At 48.4% G+C, this 23,685-nt stretch overlaps 2 protein-coding genes across 5 annotated transcripts in view; one reads left to right on the plus strand and one right to left on the minus strand.

Moving 5' to 3' along the window:
• Positions 1-775: 775 nt before the first annotated feature.
• DRC3 (dynein regulatory complex subunit 3) lies at positions 776-16,518 on the minus strand. Of its 2 annotated transcripts, none has more exons than XM_050713837.1 (12): positions 15,648-15,830; positions 14,161-14,277; positions 12,458-12,624; positions 11,724-11,870; positions 10,401-10,520; positions 9,347-9,462; positions 7,901-8,072; positions 5,123-5,254; positions 3,771-3,841; positions 2,790-2,913; positions 1,235-1,366; positions 776-1,068 (listed from the first exon to the last, which is right to left on the minus strand). In XM_050713837.1, exons 1-12 carry the CDS (start codon positions 15,802-15,804, stop codon positions 955-957), a joined length of 1,569 nt encoding a protein of 522 aa, XP_050569794.1. In that variant the 5' UTR covers positions 15,805-15,830; the 3' UTR covers positions 776-954. The 2 variants fall into 2 exon arrangements, 1 of the variants encoding a protein (XP_050569794.1); XR_007708870.1 differs by lacking the exon at positions 776-1,068 and adding an exon at positions 16,455-16,518 and having other exon boundaries at positions 2,790-2,978; positions 3,730-3,841; positions 15,648-15,821.
• A 441-nt stretch (positions 16,519-16,959) lies between these two features.
• The window catches only part of TOM1L2 (target of myb1 like 2 membrane trafficking protein), a 54,474-nt gene continuing 47,748 nt past the window's right edge, over positions 16,960-23,685 (plus strand). Inside the window, exon 1 of one of the 3 annotated variants that reach the window (XM_035563355.2) lies at positions 16,960-17,104. In XM_035563355.2, the coding sequence (XP_035419248.1) occupies positions 17,053-17,104 (52 nt within the window). In that variant the 5' untranslated portion in view covers positions 16,960-17,052. The remainder of the gene's footprint in view (positions 17,105-23,685) is intronic. The other 2 variants (XM_035563352.2, XM_050713838.1) reach the window with 2 other exon arrangements.

The raw sequence follows: 23,685 nt of genomic DNA on the forward strand, positions 1-23,685 counted from the left end.
CATCTCTTTGTGAGCCTCTCTGTGCTAGGTGCCCTGTCCTTGCAGCCAAGGAGTAGCAGGGAGCTGATTTATGCAGCCCTGGAACGAGACCGGGGGAAACCTGGGCTCCAGCCATCTTCAGAAGCGCAGGGCACTCGGAGCTAAATCTGTACGTCAGGCAGCGCCAGCTACAGGGCTTGCGGGAGACCTGGCCTCTCCCCAGAGCTCGTATGCAGCCACCCTTTCATTTAACCTTCCCACCTCTCTCCTTGCTGCTTGCCTCGAGCAGTACCGCCCTGGCCAGCATCATTTCTCAGAAGCTGCCCACATGTGAGCGTAGCAGCTGCTGTCACCGAGCAAGGAGGGGAATTAATGACTCCTCGCTTGGCTGTTGCGAGCAGCAGCGTGTGAGCTCCTGTGGAACCATTGATTTCCCTCCCTGCTAGCTGGGGGCTGCTCTGTTCACGCTGCAGAAAGCTGCTTTTGTGAGAGGTGGCGAGAAGACGAGGCTCCTAGGCACGCAGAGCCCCAGCCAGCCTTGTGCTTGCTGAGCTGGAAACCCGCTGTTATTCTGGGGGTGGTTTGATGGAGAGCGCTCCTCTCCCCGGCTGCTGCCGTGTGCCTGCGGATCACAGGTTCCTGTCACTGTGCTTGCAGGTACTAAAGCTTTCAGGCGTGATGCGCTGCGGTGATTTGGTTCAATCAGCTCACAGCTGAGCCATAACCCCTTGTGACCAGGCCTGAGCACTGAAGGGGCTTCGTGCCAATGGGATGGAAGAGACAAAGCGTCATCTGCTTTTCTGCAGACAAGTAGTATCTTTTATTTGCAGCTTATGGCGGGATGGAAGGAGCACGCCTTTGGCCTGAAATGTCCTAGACAACTCAGGCACGGAGGGGCAGCTGTCCCTGCTGGGTGCTGTGCCGCGGGGGCTGTCCTGTGGGCACCCAAAGGCAGCTGTCCAGCCCCTGGCAGACCTACTCTGGCGGCTCCAGGAGCTCGATGCTATCCAGCTGCTCCTGGAGATTGTCGATGTATTGGAAAATCTCTTTGACGCGGTTGCGGTTTCTGTCGATCTCATTTTGGAAAGCCTGAACAGATTGAAACCAAGCAGTGCACCCACAGGCTGGCCAGCGTCCCTGGCTGCAGCACCGAGGGCTCTGGCAGAGGTTAGGGAGTGTCTTCTGCAGCAGCATCCCCACCACCAGGGGCACACCGGCCGTGCCCCAGCCCCACGTGAGCACGAAGGCCCCTTACCTTCCCCGTCACAGAAGCCTGCCAGCGATAGGCGTTGCTGAGGATGTCACACTCCCGCATATCGATCTTCAGCAGGTGGACGTTGTGGGACGTGTTGACCATGTTGACGAGGGTGGTTTTGTCCACGAGAAGCTAGGAGGTAACGTGAGCGGATCAGGGGAGGGGGGCGGGTGCACAGCAAAAGCGTCAGAGCTCAGAACGAGCAGCAGGCCAACTGCAGCGCTTGGGGGGAAGAAAACAGGACCTCTGTTTCAGAGCGACAAAGCCCTAGTCATCAGGATGAATCCAGTGCTTTACCCTCCGCTGTGCTGGGGCGTTCTCCCTAGTGCAGATGGGGAAACTGAGGCAGCACCCTCGGCCTCACCTGCTAGAGCAGGGAGCAGATGCCTGCTGCGGGCTCGCTGCCTCGCGGCCCACGGCTGCCCCCGCGGGCAGCTGCTGTCGGAGCAAGGCTGCGTGTGCTCCAGCTCGCCCACCCCAGCAGCTGCGGGAAGTGGAAAATCGCACTTGGAAGGGTCTCTTGCGCTGCTGACGCCGGCTGTAAATCTTCATTTTGGAGAGCCCCAGCTTCTAATCAAAGCAGTGACTTCTCCCGTGGCTCTGAATAGAGGGTGGCTTTGCTAAAGCGTAATGACTCTCCTCCCGCAGCCAAGTGCAGCTGTTGAACAAATGAAGATTGCTTCTCTGTGGAAATGGATGGCAGCGAGGCAAAATGGGTGCACAGCAACGGTGCGTAACTGCAGCCATCTGCACAGCCCATAAAGCAGGGAGCTCCCCCGGGGGACGGAGGGGTCTGTTTTGTGTCTGTCAGCTCTTGATTACCCAGAGTAATAGGGGGCTGGGATAATCCGGACAGAGCGAAAACACAGCGAATGCAAAACTCAAGTCAATTAGCCACTAAGCGAAGGAATAACAGAGGCAAAAAGGTCAGCAGCGTTGCTGACTGGAGCACTGCAACACAATTTGTGCTTTCTGAAAGGCTCCTGGGATCTTTGAGATCAGAGCAAGACTGGGGCTGCGGTGGGAGGCTGCGTTTGAAATGTCGTGTCCTGTCTCCACAAGAGCTAAGGGGTGGGAGACCTCTGGGTGGGGGGCTGCTCCTGAAATCACCGAGGCAAACAGAGCCCCCCTGCAAAGCAGTGGTGTTTGGGTTCTCCTGGGAGAAGCAGGGAGAATCTGAACAAAACCAGCTTCAAGCGCAGCAGAGAAGCTGCCTAAGTGCCTGCTGGGTTGGGGCTGTCTGGAAATCAGCCAGGGAAGAGAGCTGTGCTGGAGGCAAGAGAGATTTGCTCAGCACCTCTCCTGGGCTGCTGCCACCAGCTCTTGCAGAGCCCAGGGAAACCTGCAGTGCAGTCATCCTCTGTCCTAGTCAGCAGAGATGCCCAGCAGCACTGCGGTTCAGCCAGGCAGCTGGGACCTCCTCTAAGGAAGCTACGTTCTGGTGTAGACCTAGCTCTAGCTGTATTGAACCTCCTGGAAATCCCTTCCCTTCTGAGAGAAGGCTGTGGCCTCCTCGCTGACTCCTTAGTGGAGGCGAATTATTTGGTGTGCTCACCTCACGAACGTCATCTGGAAGATCCTCGTCAAGCTCATTCTTGACTGATTTCTCCAGTGTGTTGATGGAGATCTCTAGCAGCTTTTCATGGTGACGGTTTTCCAGGTCCCGGCACTGGGCCATCGTATAGAAGATGGTTAAGGAAAAAGCTGAGCACACCATTCACTTTTAGAGATGAAACTGGACCTCCTGTAACGAGAAGCTGAGGCTTGGAAAAAGCAACTACGTGAAAGAGAGCTGCCAGTCCTAATGCAGGCATGCAGAAAAGCACTCTGGTGTCCTGTGTCCTCACAGCAGGCTTCCAAGGGAAACAGCCGAGCTGCTGCCAGAAGCTGCTGTGATGTCAGGATTTGCACTTTCTGCTCTTAATCACAGCTCACATCAGGTCTCATCCTCGCCGCCGTATATTACACTGAGACTGTGCCTGGGTTTGCAGAGGAAACTGAGGGAGGCCTCTCAGGATAAAAGCCAAGCTCTGAATATGCCAATTATCCGCACCACGCCAACGGATTTATTTATATAGTGTAAACTGTCACCGAAGTACTTTGCTGTTCTTATCTCACGTTGTTCAGAAGACATCAGTAACACAAAAATGAAGGCCATTTAAAGAAGCTTCAGGAAGAACTGCAGGTACTTCTATGGCAAGAAAGCACATAGAAAGCAGCCGAGCCAGGTCTTCCAAGAGCTGTGTCATGCATGCTTGAAGAAAAAAAAAAAAAAGCAAGATTCTTACAGGGGAGAAAGCTGTACAAGTCCTACAGAATTTCAGTACAGGAGAACTTAGCCAGAGCCCTTTGTGCTTTCCAAAGTCTCCAAGAAAGACAAGGCACTTCAAATGGCCATTCCTGCAAAGCTGGGAAAACGGCTTTTCTGTTGACTAAAAATAATCCGGTTCTATTCCAAGGGCTCAGTTATGGATTTAGGAGTGAGGCATACGTACCTCCCTCAGACGTCCACACCAACACGCTGTCAAAAGGATATATCCCTTTAACGTTTTCAATGAATGTTGATGCTATGACAGCGATGTTTTTTTCAAAATCCTTAATTAGTTCCTTAACAGAAGGAAAAAAGAGGAAACGTTACAATGAACGCTTTCCTGAGCATAAAAAGGAATCTAGGAAGAACCTAAAATTGATTATAATTTGGACTCACTGCTGTTATTAGCACAGTCAGAAAATGAACTGCCTCAAGCATGTAAATTGTTTGAAAGTCACAAGAGTTTCTTTTCTCATTCAGGGACAGAAAATCAGAATCAGCTTGCTAGAGAGAAGTGGACTGAATGATACTTACCTGGTCTCTGGAGCAAGTCAGCCGACCACTTTGAACCCTCACGTAACGCACAGAGCGTGCTGTATTCCTGCATGCTGCCATGCTGCAGTCTCCTTGTATATCTGAGAAGCCTCTTGTCAGAGGCAATAAGCAGTGCCTAGGCTTACTGCAGCTTTTGTTTTAGTCCTCAGAAACTAAAATTGCTGCTGCCTAGTGCCTCTCTCAAAAATGGCTGCCGGAGAATCTGTTAAGTGTTGCACTTACTGTCTTGATAAAACAGTTACAGCCACCCAAATCCTGTAAATCCAGAAGGGCATGCACACAGGAATGCTTCTGATCTTTCCACCAGTGATTGCAGATATATTAGGAGCAATTCAGAAAGCATTAAAAGGCGCAATCCTGATGCAGTAAGGAATCCATTTTGAGCTCCTGCTTTCTGTCACGCACGTTCACAGAAGTAAACTGCTGCATCTGCTTGCATAAAGGCTGCAGATCCTGCCTGTTAGCTTATAATAGATTAGGGCTTTTTGTTTGTTGTTGTTTTTAAATGAAGATGCACATTAGGAGCCCTGCCCTAGTTTTTGAGGAAAAGTCTGGGGAGAAAAAAGGCAGCTATTATGCAAGCAAATGCAGTAAGCTGAGCAGGAACGTGTGTAATCTTATTCATAGCGAGGATCAGCTTCAAAGAATTACACTTTTAGAATCCCAAATGCATATCCCATACCATGCAAGGGTTCTGTACACAGTCCTATGAAACGACTGAACAACTTCAACTCCCTTTCTCTAAAGCTTTGGGAATCAGCTTGAATAGACATGAAGGGAATACCGTGCTCTGCTCTGAGAAACAGAAATCTGTTGCAACATATCAATGTCCAGGGCCTGATACCACCCGGATCAACCCCGAGCAAAGAAAGGCTGAGATTTAGACAGAACATCAGCCTGACTGGAAGAATTGTACTCCCCTCTTTGTGCAACGGGCCACTATGCAGAGGGGTGCAGCAACAGAAAAATGACCCCCTTGCATCCCGGATGGGAAGCTTAACAGGTATGTGCTTGAACCTTACCTCCAGCTGGTCAACTGTTTGCATTTCCAAGGTCATGAGTGTCTCTGACAGCTGAAGTATGTCCTCGTTGTACTCCGCTCGTTTAGACTCAGCAATATTGTAACTAGTGGCATGATGAATCTCATCCAGCCTCTAAACACAGAGATACATAAATTACTTATAGTTTGTGTTCAGCACTCCATTGCAATTTAATTAACTTGTTACATATGTGAGAAAAGTTCCTGCTGCTGATTAGCTGAAATGAAATGTGATGATTCAGTAAGTCTCCGGATTTACATACTGGGGAGACAACAGTGCTGAGGTATGCTCCTGGGTAAACGATCCCGTGCAAGGCAGTGACACTGGTGAAAACTCTTCTTCATCCTCCAGTCACCAGATGACTTTGCCCTTTCCATGCTTCCAGCTTTGGCTCCCTTCTGACACATTTCAAGTAAAATATGTGTATATAGAATATATCAGATTCTTGACATTGCTGGCCATGAAGAAGAGATTAACAATTACTCTGAAAAAGAAATGCAGGCCTAAATCCTGATCCCCTTTCTGTCAAGGAGAATCTTGATTGACTTCCATAGGGTCAGGATTTAGTATTCTGAATATGGAATACCTATCATTGCCTGACTTCCTCTTACAGCATGGATTTATTGCCCCTTCAGAATTAAATATTGACGTCAGTTTTGTATCAGACAGGATTTATTATTTCTTGGATCAAAAAAAAAAAATCCTCTTGTGCCGAGCAACATATTATTTTCAAATCTGCTCAAAACAAGTTAAGAATCAAATATTAATAGGTGGAAAAAAATACACACCTTGGGGTGTCTAATCCAATCCTCCTGAGAGGAAACAGAATAGGCTAAAAGAGTGAATTCTGACCAAACGCATTGCCAAGACTTGTTTCTGAAAACAGAGTATCCAAATTTTGCAGCATTAAAAGTGGGGAAGGGGAGAGCGAGATATTTTCTTTTCTAACGTAAGGAAGTTGGGAGGCCCCATAAAGCTCCCAAGCCATCCAAACCACCCCTCTGGAAGCAGGAGCTTTAAAGGTAAAGGCCTTTACTGCTTCTTTGCTCCCTCACCAACTTCAGAGAGCAGTGTTATTTTACAGGTTTGTCCAAGCTTGCGTGATAGGATTATAGCTAGACAAACAGCCCCTAAGAACGGTTGACAAATTTCAGTCTGCTGGGACCTTTGCACTTTTTAAACTTCTCCATCAGCTTTAAATGACCGTTAAAAGCCAGTGCTCAGCTTGGGTGCTGACTCTTCCAGTATTTATGTGAAAACCGTCACCCTGACCACTGAGTCCTGTTCTGGCAGCTCGATCCATGGCTGAGTCGGTAGGCTACCAGACAAGGATGAACTGTCGAAATCTGTCCTTAGCCATATATATATATATTATTTGTATATATTTATTACAGAGGACCTATTGGGAATCAAGTACTAGTTAACTGAGTATGCACATCAATCTCTATCGGTTGCCTGCTGGCAATCCTGCCAACTAACGTCCCGACCGGAGTTGCCAGAGCCCGTTTGCCAGCATGAGTCAGCAGGGTTGCAGGACCTGGGGACAGTGACTCAGCAGGCTGCCAGCTCCTGACAAGGCACCTAAATAAACGTGACCCGGTTTTCAAAGAGCGAGCGCTCGTGACTCTGCCTGGTGTCAGTTGTCAGGGACTCGTTCTGCTCAGCTGACAGTTTTACCAGGCTTTAGCCCCCTTGATTTTTTTTTTCCCCTGTGGAAACAAAATAATGATCCATCTATTATACCTGGTTACATGGGGATCCAGCTGGAAGCTGTGCCTGGAGCAGCCACAATGGATGGCTGTAGTTGAGCAGAATGAAGAAAGATTTTTCTGCTTTAAAACAGGACTAGGAATACATTACAACAGCTTTACCTGATTTTTCTGTTAAAGTTCTTTGAGCTGTTGTTGACAAAATGAACTGAATCAGAAAATGACTTGAAAACAAACCGAATAACTTGCAATTTCCCTTTCTTCCCTATTTTTCAATAAAGGAGGAGCTGTTGGAGGCCTCAGAGAGAAGACAAGTGCCATTAACACTGATAATCCTTTTTTTTTTTTTTTTAAATCAGTATTATCAAAAATATTGAAAGGACAGGTTCAGCATTTTCATTTTCGTAAAGACCAGTAATTCCTGTGTGGCAATGAGATGTTTAACCATCTTTTTTTCCTGTAAAGCCTTGATGAACATTTACCTGGACAATAGACAGGTATCTCATGGACAATGAGATAACACTATGGCATATTAACTTTGTCCCACACTAAATTTCCATTTCCAGCATAGATAAAAGCCGTCAGCGTTGGCTGTGGTTTGATGAAAGGGCTGAAACTTCAAACCCCAAACCTTTTCTTTATAGAGCCCTAAAACCTCATGTTAGTTAATGACATTATATTAGAATCATAGAATATCCCAAGTTGGACAGGACCCACAAGGATCATCGAGTCCAACTCCTGGGTCCCCAAAGGACCACCCAAAAAATCAGAACATGTGTCTGAGAGTATTAGCTAACGTAACTTCTTGGTACAGATTGATACGTTTATACATATGCTATATATATTTTTTATCAGACCAGATGTCCTCCAGAGCTCCCTTCCAACCCCAGCCATTCTGTGACTCAGCAGTTAGGGACCAGGCACTGACTCCTGTAACTGCAGTATAAATCCAGGTTTGTTATCCTAATTTTAATGGAGTTACCCTAGTTCTCAGTAAAACTGAAAGCTAGTATAAGATGTAACAAACTAATAAAAGTATAAAGAAAATTACCTCTTTGTTCCGATTTTCAAAATCTAGGATTATTTTCCTCCCTTCTTGTTGGTTGGCTGTTAACGCTTCATGAAGGCCTTCGTAGAACTCAGAGACTTCAGCTTCTCGTTTTTCATACTCTTTCAGACCATAATTAAATAGGTTCTCACAAACTGAAACAAAATCTTTCCTGTATGTGACACCAGAGTCAAGGTATTTTGTTTGTTCAGTGGAGCAACAAGCATTTCTAGCTCTGTAAATTTGGGCAATGACTTACAAGCTACTGCTATGTAAACTCTGTGGTTCTTGCTGGCACCAGACTTCCTCGTATTCTGTCCTTGGCAGGACTGGATCACATTCTCTGCATAGGATTTTGCTGCCTTAGGGATATGGAGAACACTGTGGTAGCTTGAGGGGAAAAAGGCCTTGAGGACAAAAAGGAAATGCATACACATCTCTGACTCGTTTCTGACACAGCAGCAGAATGAAGCATACAACCCTATCCGTCTTCACAAGTGTGAATACAGTGTCTGTGGAGTTAATAAATACAGCTTTGGAGCCTACAGCCAGAGCACAGAATAAACTACTGACTTGGTAGCATCACAAAAATAACGTCAATTTTTCTTCTGCTATTATCTTGGCAATGGAATTGTTTCTAGAGTATATTGTAGTTAAGCCATGATGCATTTTTCCCCAACAGTGTAATGCAATTTTAAGGAAGGTCAAGTCACTGGCCTTGACAGTGCTCTATTAATCTGAATGAGAAATAAAAAAAATAAAAGTGTCTGCTTTCTGATCCCCCGTGTAGGAGCAATGATCAGAAAAATGTGCTGGCCTGAAAACTTCATGTAGCCAGCTCTGTCAGGTCATGAGATATGCAACTCATATAATTCTGATTAGTCTGTTCCCATCTCCTACCACTTCAATTTCAACATGATCTTAGCGACTGCACTCTTACAATCTAACTGACAGAGATTTATCTTACAGCTCATTTTAAACTTTAAGTGGATTCCAGGCTTAAAGACAGCACAAAGCCTTGATTCTTGAAGGGTCAGAAAAGAAGACTACTGAAATTATGTTTGATTCAAGTGAAGGGAAAGGAATATGGTAATTACAATGGGGAGAGTTTGAAACGCTGGAATCTCATGACCTGTCGGTGACAGAAGTGAGCAGCTATACAAATAGCTTGTTTCAAGCTGGGCTGGCCAGCTTGCCAGTAATACAAACCATTTGTTTGTAGCCCTCCTATTTCATGAGATATCAAGCCTTAAAGCTGTCAGTGGTCTCATGGTCTCGCAGTGTTTTCCTGGCACCGTTCCAAAACTGAACACAGAAAGTCTCAGATCTTAGATCAATGTAGCTTTCAGTCCTGGACAAAAGCAACGGATGAGGAGTCCCAGCAGATGCACCTCCTTCTTAACTCAAGTCATTAGGTTTTAGCTCTAGGTTTTTTAAACCCAGGAAGGATATGCCTGCAGCAGGTCATCCACTCCAGGGAGGTAAGCCAGTTTGGCAGCTTCTGTATCCTCTGCATACAAACTGTCAAACAGGAATGATCCATTCAGGTACTCAACAAAGGCTGTCTTTGAAGAGAATCAGAGCGATATAAGTAAAATAAAGAGTGCTAACCTTCTGCCAGTCCTTAGGACGTCTCTCTCCTAGAAGCTCTTTACCAGCAGAGGATCACCGGTGTGCTGTGCAAGTAACGATCTATGCAGACACAGTCACACCACAACAACCGATTTACCAACCAGGTCATGAAAGCACCCTGCAACTGGAATGAAAACTATCCTGGTTCACATGTGGCTTTACTGCTAGAACTCTCTAGCCTAAGGACAGAAAACACTGTTTAATCTTACATAAAGCACTATGACACACAATCATGTATTGCAAGACCATTGAGCCTTGCAGATAAGGAGTGAGTGGGCTTTGGGGGGGACAGGAGGGAAGATTTGCAGGTGTCCTTCCTGTCGCTCCTCCTGCAGGTGTCCTCCTGCTCTTCAGCCAGTCTGGTCTTCTAGAAGTCTGGAACACAGAGCCAGACTGTAACTGAAAGTACCATTCCTCCTGGCCTTGTTTTCAGTCTGTTCACAGGACTATAACAATCTCAAAGCCCTGGAGACTTTACCCATAAAACAAAACAAAACAAAACCAACATTAACTTAGGAGAAAAGTCGCTGCACCATGAGAACACTAACAGTTCCCTCAGATGTGTAATTTTCTTAATCTCCCATCAGGCTGATAAGATCCCAGGGTAGGATTTACTATAGAGCTTCTCATGGTCTATATCTGCAGTTTCATTGTTCAGCCAAAAGCATTATGTTCCCCCATATCATATGTACTCACGGCAGTTTCTGTTTTCGTTCAAAAGAGATTCGGAGATCAGAAATTAATCCTAGCCTTAGTTTTAGCACCGTCAGTGTTAACCTCTCATTAAAGCTTAAAGCAGGTACAGGAGAAGTCAACATCTGTTGCACATCTTTCTCCTGAGACAATACACAACCAGCTGAAGAACACACACCTTGTGGTACTCCAGCTCCTTCTGCTTTGCCAGCTTCTCCTCCAGCTGAGCCAGGGCCTGGGCCTCCTCCTGTTCCAGAGGGTCGATGAGATAGCGATACTTTGAAACAGCAAGTTCTCGCTGAGAAACACAAAGAGAGAAGGTATTTGATCAGATTACCCAGCATTGCCCAACAAATCTAAGCATAAGCATTCCATCTTTCTATAAAGGGCATCTAAATTACATCTGCACCTCCGTTTCTTTGTTGTCTTTTTATTAATCTACTTATGAAGTGTCTAATCCATTCCTCACCCCATGGTTTGTTAACATATTACTCTGCCTCTGCATGCAATGCATCTGAACTGATTCAGTCCCGGACAACTTTTAATCTACCAGTTTCCTGATCTTTAGGGTTTTTGTTTGTTTGTTTCTTCATTTGTTTTTAGCAGGACTCCCTGTTTTGACTTCGAATTTCAGATCTGACTGGATTTGCTACTGAGTTTAATACATCTACTGGGGAGGAGATGGCTCATCTGAGGAATGGATGGCAAGGTAGCAGCAGGGGCAAGAACCTAATTAGCTTGCAGCTGAAGCCTGACAAACTTAACTGTGCAATTCTATGGCATACAGGCTGTACAAGCAGGGACTACACTCAGTGACCTGGAAAGCCCTTCCAGTCCTATGGTAAGGGTAATGCGTGTTCCAAGTACAGCTCCTGCTCTGTGCCAAGCAAATTTAAAATTAATCACATTCTTTGGTTATTGCAAATAACAACAACAATAACAAACTTCTGTGTTCCTTTCAGTCCTTGGATCAAAGAGCAGTCCCATGGGTTACCAGTGCTGATGCATGGTCCTGTTTTCAGAAATCAGGATTGGGAAATGCATTCGGATGGCACTTCCTTGCCTGGATAATCTGTCAGTCCACTACTGAAACAAATTGCTCCGTGAGCAGCAGGACCACCAAGGCTGCTTTCCTCGGGACTTTGTCTCAGGACTGATCTCTGAGATTCTCAGATCTCTGAGAAGTCTCGCACTCACACTGCAGCATCTCTGTGGCAATATTAACCAGGCCCCTCTCCCACAGACAGCTGCTGATTTTCACAAAACCTGTGAAGACGTAACACCTTTGACACCTCTACCTCTCTGCCAGGTTTGATAGAACTTGGCCTGCAGGTTCACAGCTGTCAGGTGAAGATGGAATAAACACTGCATGTTTCCATAGGTCTAATTTCTGCGAGGAAGCAGCCCCACATGCTAGAATATTGCAGGCATACCAACAAAGCAAATGCTCCGTAACGTGCTGGTGCCCAATTTCACAAGAAGGAGACGCAGACATACTTACTGTGGTGTCACTCACGAGTTTGAAGTCCAAGTATACCAGATCTGGAATGTGAGCAACAACAAACAGCACATACTGCTCTTCTTCGCAGAAAGGGTTCCCAGTGAGATTCAGCGTGCGCAACTTCTTAAACCTCCTGAGATAAACCACCTGTGCCGATGGGAAAGAGACGCCGTACCTCCTAGTGCTATGGAAACACACGCTTCTGAAATTCGTTGCTCTTATCACAGTTATGTTGCAGTACACATCCTGCTCAGCTGCCAAACACAGGCGAGATTAAATTACAAGTTTCTAATGCTTTTGGGAAAGGAAATACTTAAAGACACATCATGAATGTGTAAATGGTGGGTGTGGAAAGAAGGCCTTTAGCATTAGGGTGGTGGACAAATCACAGATCTCACATTGGTAAACTGCCCTTAAAAAGAACCCTTAACAAATCCTAGTCTTCACTCCCTCCTTTCTTCAAATGTTGCTACTTATTCCTTTTCCAGCTCTCGTGGGAACCAATAAGACTTTTCCCACAGATGATAGCAGTAACAAACCTCACGAGCGAATAATCTACACAAGAAAAAGCTGAAATAAGCACTTTAAACCTGGATAGCTTACCAAAACCATAACTTAGACTCTAGAGAAAGTGAAGTCCTAGGGAGAATTTTCCCCTGCTCAGATGGCAACCACCAGTTTTAGAATATTTGATCCTTTGATAAGGAACAATTGCAAAGACAGGGAGCACTCACATCTTCCAGAGCGGTCAGGTTATTTTTTCCTATGGAGAAGATCTGTAGCTCTTGTAACGTGTCCATATGCTCAATTTTAGAGATTCTGTTATTGTAGAGGCTTAGGTCCTGCAGTTTGACAAGGGTATCCAGGCCCTCAATTACTTCAATATTGTTGAAGGACAAGTCTGGGGAAGAGTTTAGAAATCAAAAGTTTTACAAGCAAAAGTTAAATCATTTCTAGCAGAACACCCTGATCCAATCCTTGCATTTAGCCTGGGTCTTGATTTAGGAGTCTACACACAATGTTTTCCTCAGGGGTGTTCAGTGTCCCACAGAAAAGGGTGAGCATAAAATCGTCATTCTTTGGGTCGGGAAGCAACAGACACTTCTCCTTACAACTGCCCACACAACTCTTATATAAGAAGAATGAAGACATCCCACACAGAGTCCACATAAACAACCTCATAGTGATTTCTACCTTATGGGGAAAACCAAAATACAAGAGAAGAGGCAGAGAAAGGCCCTTAAAAGGGTGGTATTTCTGTGACAAGTTTGACATTCCCTGCCTTGTCTTTCCAACTCTTGCCAGCCATGCCAATGCCCCCTATCACGGTAATTCCCCCAGACCAACATACATCAGCTCCACGCTCACAACCACCCTGCTGTCAATGGAGACGTACTCACCGTAGCTATTTCACTCATTAATATTTCCTCATCTCATCCTGCCAGAACTTCTATCCTAACGCCTACGCTCACCACAAATAAGGGCAGCCTTTGCTCTCAGGCCGGTCAGTACCGAGTGTTTCAGGAGTCCAAAGGCAGTGACGAGGTCTGCATCACCCTAGCCCCTGGATGGCTAAGACATTCACACAGCACCTGCTGAACCACCGCAACCTTTGGGCAAGCTGAGACCCATGGGAGTGCTTCAAAACACTCTGCTTACGCTGTGGTGATCAGCTGTTGATTCACAAAGTGCATTAGTCATCTGCGCAGTAGAACGGTGCAGACAACAGGGCGGAAGAACTCATTAGACATTTCAAGATGTTCTTACGAGCCAAAGCCTCCATGCTATTTTCAGTGGCAAGTGAGGATATATTTACGCTGCCACCCAACAACAAAGCTGCAGCTCCCAGTGAATGCTGTTAGCTATGAATCTGTAGCAGCAAGGTCACTGACCTGCCAGCATCAGAGCCCGCATCGCTGAGTGATGCTGCTGTCCGTATCCTGAGTTTTTAGTTGAAGGTAGTCACGTAAGACTACAAGGACAGGTGCTTTTTGGGACAACGAAGACAATAAGCCCTTAAGCATGCAGGGGTAAAGACAGCACTGTCTTTCAGGGGGTTCTAGGCTTCAAAATGCTTGCATTACCTTTGAAAACAGAATACAGACTAAGTCACAGGGGAGTTTCCGTAAATATTTCTGAAAATCACCTCGTAATACGAGTACAAAACCTGGAAACAGCCTTGAAATCTCAGCTTCCTGTTCCTGCCACACCAAATGTATTAAAACCAGGCTTTTAAACATTCGAAGGATTTTTGTGCAGCACTGATATTCATGCCTTTTGACATTTGACAGTCAAATGAGGAAACACACCGACAGCTAACAGCCTTCCCTGGGAAAGCTCCTATCAGTTGTGTTCGAGGAGGAATGTGACATCCTGGCTTTATCGCAGATTGCTTTGCACCTGAGAAGGCATCCAGCCCCATACGCCTGTGTCTTACCGAGCCAAACAAGGTGAACCAGACTCTCCAGAGCTTCTATCTTCTCAATGATGTTGTTGTCCAGCTGCAGTTTAGTCAGATTCTCAAACTGCCACAGATTATCAATCTGCAGGATATCTAAAGGCACAGGAAAAAATAAAACCGCTTTTCAGGTGAGGCAGCTTTCAGTTTAGCAGATGTACTACCTTTCTTAAGGAAAAACGTCCAGTCTTACCTCAAAAATGATTTTTAGCAGCCTACAACAGTGTCACGACTGCCCTAGAGAGCTGAGAGGTCCGCTGGCTGGATGCGATTTCAGTGAAGCAGCCCAGTTAACCTCAGTGTCCTGCACCAGCACACACTGCTCATCAGCGATGCCAATGAGTCGCTGAGGGGATGCTGACTGCACTCAAGAGCGGCTTTATGAATCCTCTACTAGGAGGCCTTGACCTTCATTTTCCTTTCCAGCTCTGAAAGCAAGGTTTGGGATGAAATTCTGCTTTTCTCTGTATTTTCAGGCTACTGGTGGCCAGCTGCTGCTTTTGTAATTTACTCTCCTGCTCCTGGGATTTTTCATCGCAGGAGAACAAGTTGGGATCTAATGTTTCTGTGAGGGTGGCTGTTTAGAACTAATCAATATCACCGCATTTAGCTTTCTCCAAAAACAGACCCACAAGGGCAGGCTGGTAGGCATTACAGCAAAACATTAGGACCAAAGTGACAGAAAATACAGAAAACTCTTGCTCCCAGTTCTTTTCCCCCCAATGGCTTCCCAGCAGATTTCACTAGGTGCTGTTGTTGTTTACTGAGCACAGTGTAACGCACTCAATTGCGCACACAAAATGGTCACACAGTTCTCTCTTTTGTATTTGCAAAGAAATCCATGCAGGATCAGGTAATTGGGAGCACGTCCCAAGGAACTCATCCAATATGTGCATTATTTTCCTGGAGCACGCAATGAATAATCAAAAATTTTGTCCATGAAACACTTCATACCCTCAAAATACTCAAATATTGAAGCAAATGTTCTTTCTTTTCATTTTCTGAAGGCACGTTTATGACTAGTTTGGCAGTAAGAGATGAGTTTTGATAACGTTATGGATGGCCAGAGGAAGCTACCAAATTGGACTGTAATCACACAGTCTACCACGTAGCTCTCACATAATCACCAGAGGTGGTAGAGCCTGCCCAGGATTTCATGTGGCCACGTACAGAAGGGCCCAATAGGCCTGTGGCCTGTAGGTGTCACCACAATATAGATGTTAAATAAGAATAGCACTGACAATAACAGCATAAAGCGAAGCAGCTTTAAAGCTGCCCTCAAGCAAAGCCACCCAGTCCTCCCAACTGAAACTACTTCATACAAGTATGACTAAAAATCTAAGTCCTGACCTTACTTTTCATGTAGCAAACCCAAGCTAATTGCTATTGTTTAATTGCTAGGTAGCCACTAATACTTATTGGAGGGTAAGTGAATTAAAAATATATATATATGTTCTGATACTCACCTCTAAAACTGAGCTGTAGTTCCGTCACATCTTTGAAGTCAATGCCTTCGCTTTTGGTGACTTTCCCTATGTCCTCTGGCCATTGCTCTTCAACCGCTTTCTGAAGCATTTCATCGTCGATAACATTCGGCTTGATGCTGTTGTACGACTGACTCATTTTTAGAGGATATCAGCCTTAATGGAGAGAAAAGAAAGAAAAATTAAAACCAGTGCCTGGCTACTATTTCTAATGTTCATTGAGCTGGCACGATAATTCCAAGGAATTAAGAGCACAGTCGAGTCTTAAGAAGACCTGATACCTCACAGCTGATATCAAAGATGTGCTTGACTTTTACCACAAGGTCACCGGTGTGACTTTGTGATAAAAGGCACAGCCTTCTCACCATGTTTGAGAGGTTTCCGTGGAGAATGTTAGATTCTGGCCCTATAAAGAGAGCAGGGGAGAGGCTCTGGGCAGAGCCTGCAACAGCCATGGCCCAGCACCTGCTGATGAAATCCCTCTTCACGAAGAGGGCATATTTAAGGCCCTGGGCAACATTTACACCTAGTCTTAACAGGTAAACGTACTGTTAACAGTAAACATACTGCTATAGGAAAGTTTGATTTACGGAGCAACTACACAGTATTTACAGCAGATAAAAATTATCAGCAGCAGCTCGCTGAGTTTTAAACAGCGATTTCACCATAAAAGTCAAAACAAATTTGCGGAAAAAAGAAAAATTATAAAGAGCACAGCAGTTTTGTGAAGACGTTTAATGCAGATCCCCAGTAAAGGCTGTCAGATGGAGTCCATACACACACAGACACCTTCACTGCGGGAACAGGCACAAATTATGCCCTGCCTCTGCCGTTCCCGGGCCCCTCACGGAGCTCAGGACCAGGCCCAGGCCCAGGCCCCGCCGCCCCTGCCCCGGTTGCTAAGGAAGCCCTGGAAGCGGTTGCTAGGGAAGTCACGTGACGACCTCACCGCCCGGGAGAGGGGTGGGAAGGGCGGCCGCTAATCAGTGCGCGAGAAAACCGTGTCAGCCAATCAGCGCCCCCCAGCGTGCCCCGGGGGCGGGAGGAGGAGCGTACGATTGACGCGGCGTTTGGCCAATGGTATTGCAGAACGGAGTGCGCGTTGCCCAATGAGCAGTGCCGCTAGCGGCGGCCCCGCTGTCCATCAACCAGAGGGCGTGGGACGGGCCGGGACGACGGCGGGGGCGGGCCCTTCTCTTGACAGTGACGGGCGCGCGCGTCAACCTATAGAAACACGGGGCGTGCAGGGGAGGACCAATGAGATGCGAGGAGGCGGGCCGCGCTCGGCAGAACGACCGGGGGTTGGCGCGGGCGGCTGCCAGTCAGGGCGGCGGAGGGGGCAGGGAGGAGGGCGGGCCGCCGGGCCGCTGTTTGTTGTCATCCCAAGATGGAGTTCCTGCTGGGGAACCCCTTCAGCACCCCGGTGGGGCAGAGCCTGGGTACGGCGCCCGGGGGGGTGGAAATGGGGGCGAGTGGGGGGAAATTGAGGGCTCTAGGGGGAAACGGGGGGGGAAATGGGGGGCTCTGGGGGAAAATGGGGGGCCTTGGGGGGGTAATGGGGGCCTTGGGGGGGGTAATGGGGGGTGATAGGGGGCTCTGGGGGGCGATGGGGGGAAAATGGGGGGCTGGGGAGGGGCTCTGAGGGGAAATGGGGGGGAAATGGGGGGCCTTGGGGGGGGGCAGTGGGGGGTAATAGGGGGCTTTGAGGAGCAATGGGGGGCTTTGGGGGGCCAGTGGGGGGCAATAGGGGAAAATGGGGGACTATGGGGGGCATTAGGGGTTTCTGGGGGAAAATGGGGAGCTGTGGGGGGCAATAGAGGGCTCTAGGGGGGAAGTGGGGGGGTTATAGGGGGCAATAGGGGACTCTGAGGGTGGTGAGGCACCGGGGGGGGGGAGCTTGGGGGGTCAGGGGTGTGCCAGGGGTGCTCTGTGGGTGTTGGGGAGCTCGGGGGAGGGTCTGGAGGTGGGGGACTGGGGGTCTTGGGGAGCTCTGGGGGGGTCTGGGGGGGCTCTGGGGGTGGCAGAGGGCTGCGGGGCTGCTCCAGGGGGTTGCTGGAGGGGGGAGCTGTGCCCGTGTTTGCCCCATCCTGGCCGTCTCCTTTGTCCTCAAGCGCCGAAACCTCCCCGGGACGTGTGGAGGTGTAGGGAGGGTGCCGGGCTGTGGAGGCACGAGTGCGCGTTCGGTTTTCAGCCCAGCGCTTGAAACGTGGCGGTGTTAGTGCTTTGGTGGTGTGAGGGGGCTCGTTGTCGGTGTGGCTTCCCTGCGTGGCTAAACAAGGCCTTCCTGCGTCGCTCCTACACACGTCTTCACGCTCAGCTGGGGCCAGGCTGGTTTCGGGCTGGGCTGCCGGGGCCGGGGCCATGGGAGAAAGCCCAGGCCCTGCCTCTGCAGGGCTCGATAACTCGCCCGTGGTTGCCGTCGCCTCCCGCTTTCCGCTTGTAGACGCTGAAGAAACGCAAGCTCTCCCACGTTGCGGTGGGGAAGAAGGACAGACTGGCTCCGGTTCCCGCAGCGCAGGGACCGTGGCGGCGTTGCACGTGCCCTAACATCCCTCTCCGGTGAAGCCGTCGTCTTAGTTTTCTTCATTTGTTTCACAAACAGCAGTAATCCTAACGCCTTGCTTAGGGCGTTACATGCAATATAATACACAGCTATGTGTAGTCTAGCCTCTAGCTATTCTGCGTGAGCTTATGAAATGGTAGGGGACTCGTGCCTTTGGGAACTGAAGCAGAAACATTTTGCAGAGTACCCGGCCGTGGCCTCAAAACCCAGAAGTTCTTGCACGGCCGTGCCCTCACCCACGTGTGCGGAGCCGTCCCCTGGCAGAGCTGAAAGGCCCCGTACCGGGGAAGCCTCGCGCCGTGCTTGGAAGATGGCTGGGCCCTCGCTTCGTCAGGCTGCGCGGAGCGTACGCGCATCTCGCTGCTTCTCCTCAGCCATCTGGGGTGTTTGTCTCTTCTGGTTAGCGAGAGAAGCGCGGAGAGTTTGAGGCTGGGGAGGAGAGCGGTGGGAGTTCGATGTGATTCTTGACGCGGGTTTGGCCCCGGGGGTGACATCTGCCGGGCCAGCTGCCTGCCTCGCCGCCTGGACGGGAGTTCTTCAAGGAGCGTCGCTCAGCGAGGGCAGGAGTTCCCGGTCTGTTTTTTTGGCGGGTTCTTCTAGCATCAATAAGTGGTTTAAAGGAGCTTCCTTCAGTCTCGGTAATCGTGGAGGGGTTTTAACGCTACGATCTGCTTTTCTAGCCTTCTGCCTTTCCCGCTCCGGAGTGCAAAGGTTTGCACAGCTCTTCCGTCCCCTTGCTCTTTCGACGAGCTGCCGCTGCCAGCTTAAAGGCTTCTGACACAAAGCTCTGAGGGCGCTACCTTGTTAGATAAGGTTAGGGCCGTCTGAGGGGCTTGTAGCCTCCGTAACACGAAATTCAATTGCGCTTTACGCATGTTTTTGCACCCCTGGGGGGAAGAGATCGCTGCAGATTTTATTTTGGAAGGTTTGGTTCTGCTGCTCGTAGCGCTGCCAGCTATGCCTTTCTGAGACAGCAGTGAGACAAAAGCACGCCTTGTTCTCAGATGGTGCTATTTGCCCCGCGCTTCCACAGTTTGTTGTGTTTTGGTTTTTGCTTTTTTTTTTTTTTTTTCAATGAGCTTGTAGAATGTAATTTTCACTTATGTTCCTCTTCATTCTTTAAAAGAAGCCGAATACTGTTGTATTGCTGTTTAACCATATTGTGTTGAACGCAGTTGTGATGTTTTCGAGCGAGGCCTCGCACTCACCAGAAGGGAGAAGCGCAGGAAATTCTGGGGGTCCATCAGCACACCAAGAGCTCCTCTTCCCTGCCAGCAAGTAGCGATGGTTCGCGTGAAGATTTAATTAGGGCGAGACAACATCTTCAGATAAATGCCAGGTCTGAAAGAACAAAGATGTCAGAGAAGGCTTGGGGAGAGCCGAGCGAGGTAATACAAGGGATTTTCTCTTTCTCCTCCTGCTCTTTATCTGGATAACGTCTGAAGCCAGGCAGGCTTTTTACGTGAACTCTTTTGCTTAATGTGGGAAAGTAACGCTAGGATGAGCTTAGAGGATTTGTAATGGAGATGGATCGAGTCTCTTGCATCTCAAGTGCCGGTGTAGACGTGAGCCAGGTTCCTCATCTCCCAGAGCTCCCCGATTTTTGCAGCTGCCTTGTGCGGTAGCCTCAGCCTAGTTTCCGGCGGCCACGTAACAGAGGCCATATAAAACACCACTGTGGCTGCTAATTACAAACCTCCCTTCATTTTTCTCTAATATCCTGATTAACCTGTGGGGACCGAGCTGTCCTTTTGTCTCTGGCGAGGCCTCTGCAGAGCCGGGGGGTGGTTTCGGGAGGGCCGGGGGTGGCTGGCAGCCACCTGCTGCTGCCAGCCCGGGAGGTTCCTGGGCTTCTGCTCAGGAACTTTTGCTTCGGAGCCGTTTTGCAATTTCCGTGTTGCCTTGTACCAGCTGGTTGCAGTAAGGGGAGGCAATAGCAATATTTTACATAGAATTTTTAAAGTCTCATCCAGGAATCTGTTACTTCTTGAGGGCTCTGTGAGGCAGTGAAACTTTTTCACGTCCAGTCGGACTTAGAAGAAGTCTTCAAGGTTTCCTCAGCATTGCTTTTGTCAGTGCTTTTTGATGGTCCTCGTGAAGATCCTGGTCAGCGAGGAGGAAGGATAGGAAAAGATGTGTAGTAAATGGTGAAGACACGATGCTTGGTACCTGGAGAGAGGCTGCCCTGTGGAAAAAACCAATTTGCAGTCGTGGGAATTTGCCTTGAGATTCCACATCGTACCGTAAAGTGCATTCTGGTCTTTTTTTTTTCAAGGCAGTCATGTATAAAGTGTCACCGCTCTATTCAAGGTGCCTAGAGGAAATATCCTTACTGGAGGTTAGCAAAAACAATCTCGGATGATTAAAACTGATTGAATTACGAGAGCCGGGAGTGCTGGCAACTTTTTCTTTTTTTTTTTTCGTTCTGCTTATTCGACACAGGCCATACGGCTCACACACGAGGAGGGAGTAAAACCAGATCCGTTCGTAGTATTTTGTAACTCCGGGGACTTTGCGAACACTTCAGGAGGGTGTTTACGTGTTTGAAGCCAAGCTGAGCCTCGCTCCTTGCCCCCCAGCACCCTCGGGTGTGTGGGGCTGAGCTCGGTCAGCGCTGCTCGTGGACGGACGGGTGGATGGATGGACGGACGGACGGACGGGGACACCGTGCTCTGTTCTGGTACCGGCTCCGGGGCAGCAGGCACGTGGAGTCTGTCTGACTCTCAGCCAAAGGCCTCCCGGCAGGGCTCCAGACTTCGCTTACACAGGGCCCTGGAAGTTAATTTTTAACGAAATAGGAGAAATTAGCATGTCCTGGGTAATTGGGGCGAGGGCGTTGGTTGGAGGTGCCGGTTTGCAGCCCCGGTTCCTCTTGGGGTTCGAGTTAGGGGCGCGGGTCCGGGCGCTTGCCTCGGAGGCTGTTTTCGGAGGGGGCCCGGTGCAGCGATTTAATGCGCAGTATTGTTTAAGGAGGCTACAAAAACGAGGTTTCAGCAAGGGATGCAGAGGCACTTTATTGAGGCAGCAGCGAGGCAGACAGCTTTCCAATTGATTTTTATCAAAGCATTTGCAGTTTCCATTCAAGGCTGTTACACTGGTAATAAATGTGGTGCAGGGCTGCTGTTTTGTTTCCCTCTTTTTTTTTTTTTTTCTTTAATGAGCGAAGATGTATAGACACCTTTTTATTTTCCTTTCTTCTTAGGAAACACTTAAGAAACCCGAAGAAAGGTCTTACGTCTTCAGATTTTTATGGGTCGTAGAATAAAAGTGGCTTCTAAATAGACGAGTTCACAACGCCGTGCGGGAGTAGAGAGATGTATTACAGGGAGCAGCCCGCCGTCATCCTGTAGGAAGAATTAGCCCACGCTTTCGTGGCCCCATACACAAATTGCCTAAGTTACGTTCAGAGTAAGCTTTCTGCTGTGTTTGAGGGATGCTGCCGGGCTCCGAATCGTCTCCCTTTTCGTGCCCTGCACTGCAATGAAGCAAAAAGCCCCGAGATGCTTACTTTTACTCGTACCCCCTGAAGTTTTATGCCCTGTTCAGAGGGCGGGTTTTCTCAGTGCAAGCTAGCAGTAACTTTCCTTGCTCTCCGGTGCCCGCAGCTTGTGCTGTATCAGGAAGGTGAACGTCATCCTCGCCCACAGGGCACAGAACGTGCTCTCCTCCGAGCTTCCTGAGTGCGTTTGGGTGTGCTGCGGCAGCTGGCCAGTTGTTAGCCGTCCAAGCCCACGCTGATCGTACAGAATCGCGCCCGTCATGCAGAAGCTGATAAAATGCCTTTAGTTTTATAATACTATTTGGATCTGCTTTCACTTCGTGATAGTGGATTGTGTTGTAAGGAAAATCTCCATGAAATGCGAAAATGGATATCTTTGCCTTTAAAGGAGCAAAGAAATACTGAGTCAGGAATCTGGAAACTTGGAGAAACTACATATATGTGTGAAGCGGGGTAATTAGTGTAATGCCATTTAATACTGGGTTCCTAAGACTGGATTTATTTTACAGGCACAAAAGGAGATTGTAGTTCGTGGAGGTATTATAGCGTGTATTTTTGAGTAATGCAGTTTTATCTCCTCCAGCGCAGTATGCTTAAACGTATATTCCATATGCTTCTAATACAAAGCTCTACGTGAGAGGTCTCAGCGTGAGGACAGCTCGTTCCCACTTTGGTACTGCTCTGCTCGTGTACGTGGCAGACTTTTAAACTGCGTGTCGAAAACATGCTTAACGAAAGCGGCAGAGTTAGAAAAGCCCCACAGACCGTTCCAGCTGCTTGCAAATTTCACCCAAAGCTGTTTTCACCAAAAAAAAGAGAAGTATTATGTGTTTTCCTTAGTTGAATTAAGAGCGCTTTTAAATTAGCCTGCCTTTCCTTTGATTTCGTAGCCTGCGCTGGGTTTTTAATTCCAGGCCAGTTCCAGTGGAGGAACAGCAGAAGCTTTTGCAGAAATTTCTCTGAGATGACCTTCGGCGGGGAGAGCCCAGCACAGTACCTGCAGCCGTGGTGCTCTGCGGACTTGGCCTGGCGATCCCTTTCCTAGGCGATTTCCTAACGCATAGGTGATAAAAACCATACACGCTTGGAGAGGAGTGCTGTAAGAGCCCCGGAGGGTTACGGGGTGAACCCGGGGGCCAGCCTGAGTGAGTTTTTTCCCCGTGTCGGTGTGACGGGACTGCACGGGTCAGCCAGACCTGGGCTGGATTTTCCCATTTGCAGCCCCCTGGGGAGACACCACTTTGCTACAGGGAGGAGACTTGTTGCTGGGTATAAAAATCCGATCTCGAGGGCCTTGTCTTCTGTATTTGCTTAGTCATTCTGCGGGCAGTTCTCCCTGGTTGTTTTGCTCGTGTGTTTCAGTTATTGTCGGTTGCAAAGGGCTCTCCTGAAGCTGATGGCTCTTGAGGGCAAAAGACCCTGGTCTAAAGGCTTTGCTCCGTCCTGGTCTCTTCCCTGTGGAGCAGGTACCTCGCTGCGGGTGAGCGCGCCTTTACGTAGCTCAAGGAGCCGCATCTTCCAATTTATGAGTACTCTTTCCTTTGCTCAGGAAAGGGATGTGCAACTAAATTCAGTCTGTTGGTGAAAGCGCTGTCTTTAAACGTAAATATTCCCTCTGTGATTGTCCTGCACCTGCCAGGATAATACGGTGGGCCCCGTAACGTAGTAACTCATTTCAGAATCAAGGATTAGGCAAGAAAACAAAAACACCTCGGTGTGTCTTCCCTGTCTGTGCTCGGGTAGCTCCTGGCATGGTACGTATAGACTATTTACCAGCGTGTCTGCATCTCTCAGTTCAGAGGAACCCTCTGGCAGCCCGCTCTTTGCAGCACAGTCTCAGGGAGCATCAGGAGGCACGAGATGACAAGCCGCTCCGCAACGATCACCTGCTCCGGGGAAACCTGTTGAGTCGTAGGGTTCGTTCGCAAGCCCGCGTGCTCTTTGAGAGTGAGCCAGCC

Source organism: Cygnus atratus, chromosome 15 (assembly GCF_013377495.2).
Source record: "Cygnus atratus isolate AKBS03 ecotype Queensland, Australia chromosome 15, CAtr_DNAZoo_HiC_assembly, whole genome shotgun sequence".
NCBI classification, from domain to species: Eukaryota; Metazoa; Chordata; class Aves; order Anseriformes; family Anatidae; genus Cygnus; species Cygnus atratus.

What these genes read in the sequence shown, in the direction of transcription:
- DRC3 (XM_050713837.1), bottom strand. Translation starts at nt 15,804, where the DNA reads ATGAGTCAGTCGTACAACAGCATCAAGCCGAATGTTATCGACGATGAA. An exon ending in AGGAGCTGGAGTACCACAAG is followed by an intron (nt 9,463 to 10,400) that starts GTGTGTGTTCTT and finishes TTCTCTTCAAAG; the next exon opens with ACAGCCTTTGTTGAGTACCT. An exon ending in ATTGAAAACGTTAAAGGGAT is followed by an intron (nt 2,914 to 3,770) that starts ATATCCTTTTGA and finishes CATCTTCTATAC; the next exon opens with GATGGCCCAGTGCCGGGACC.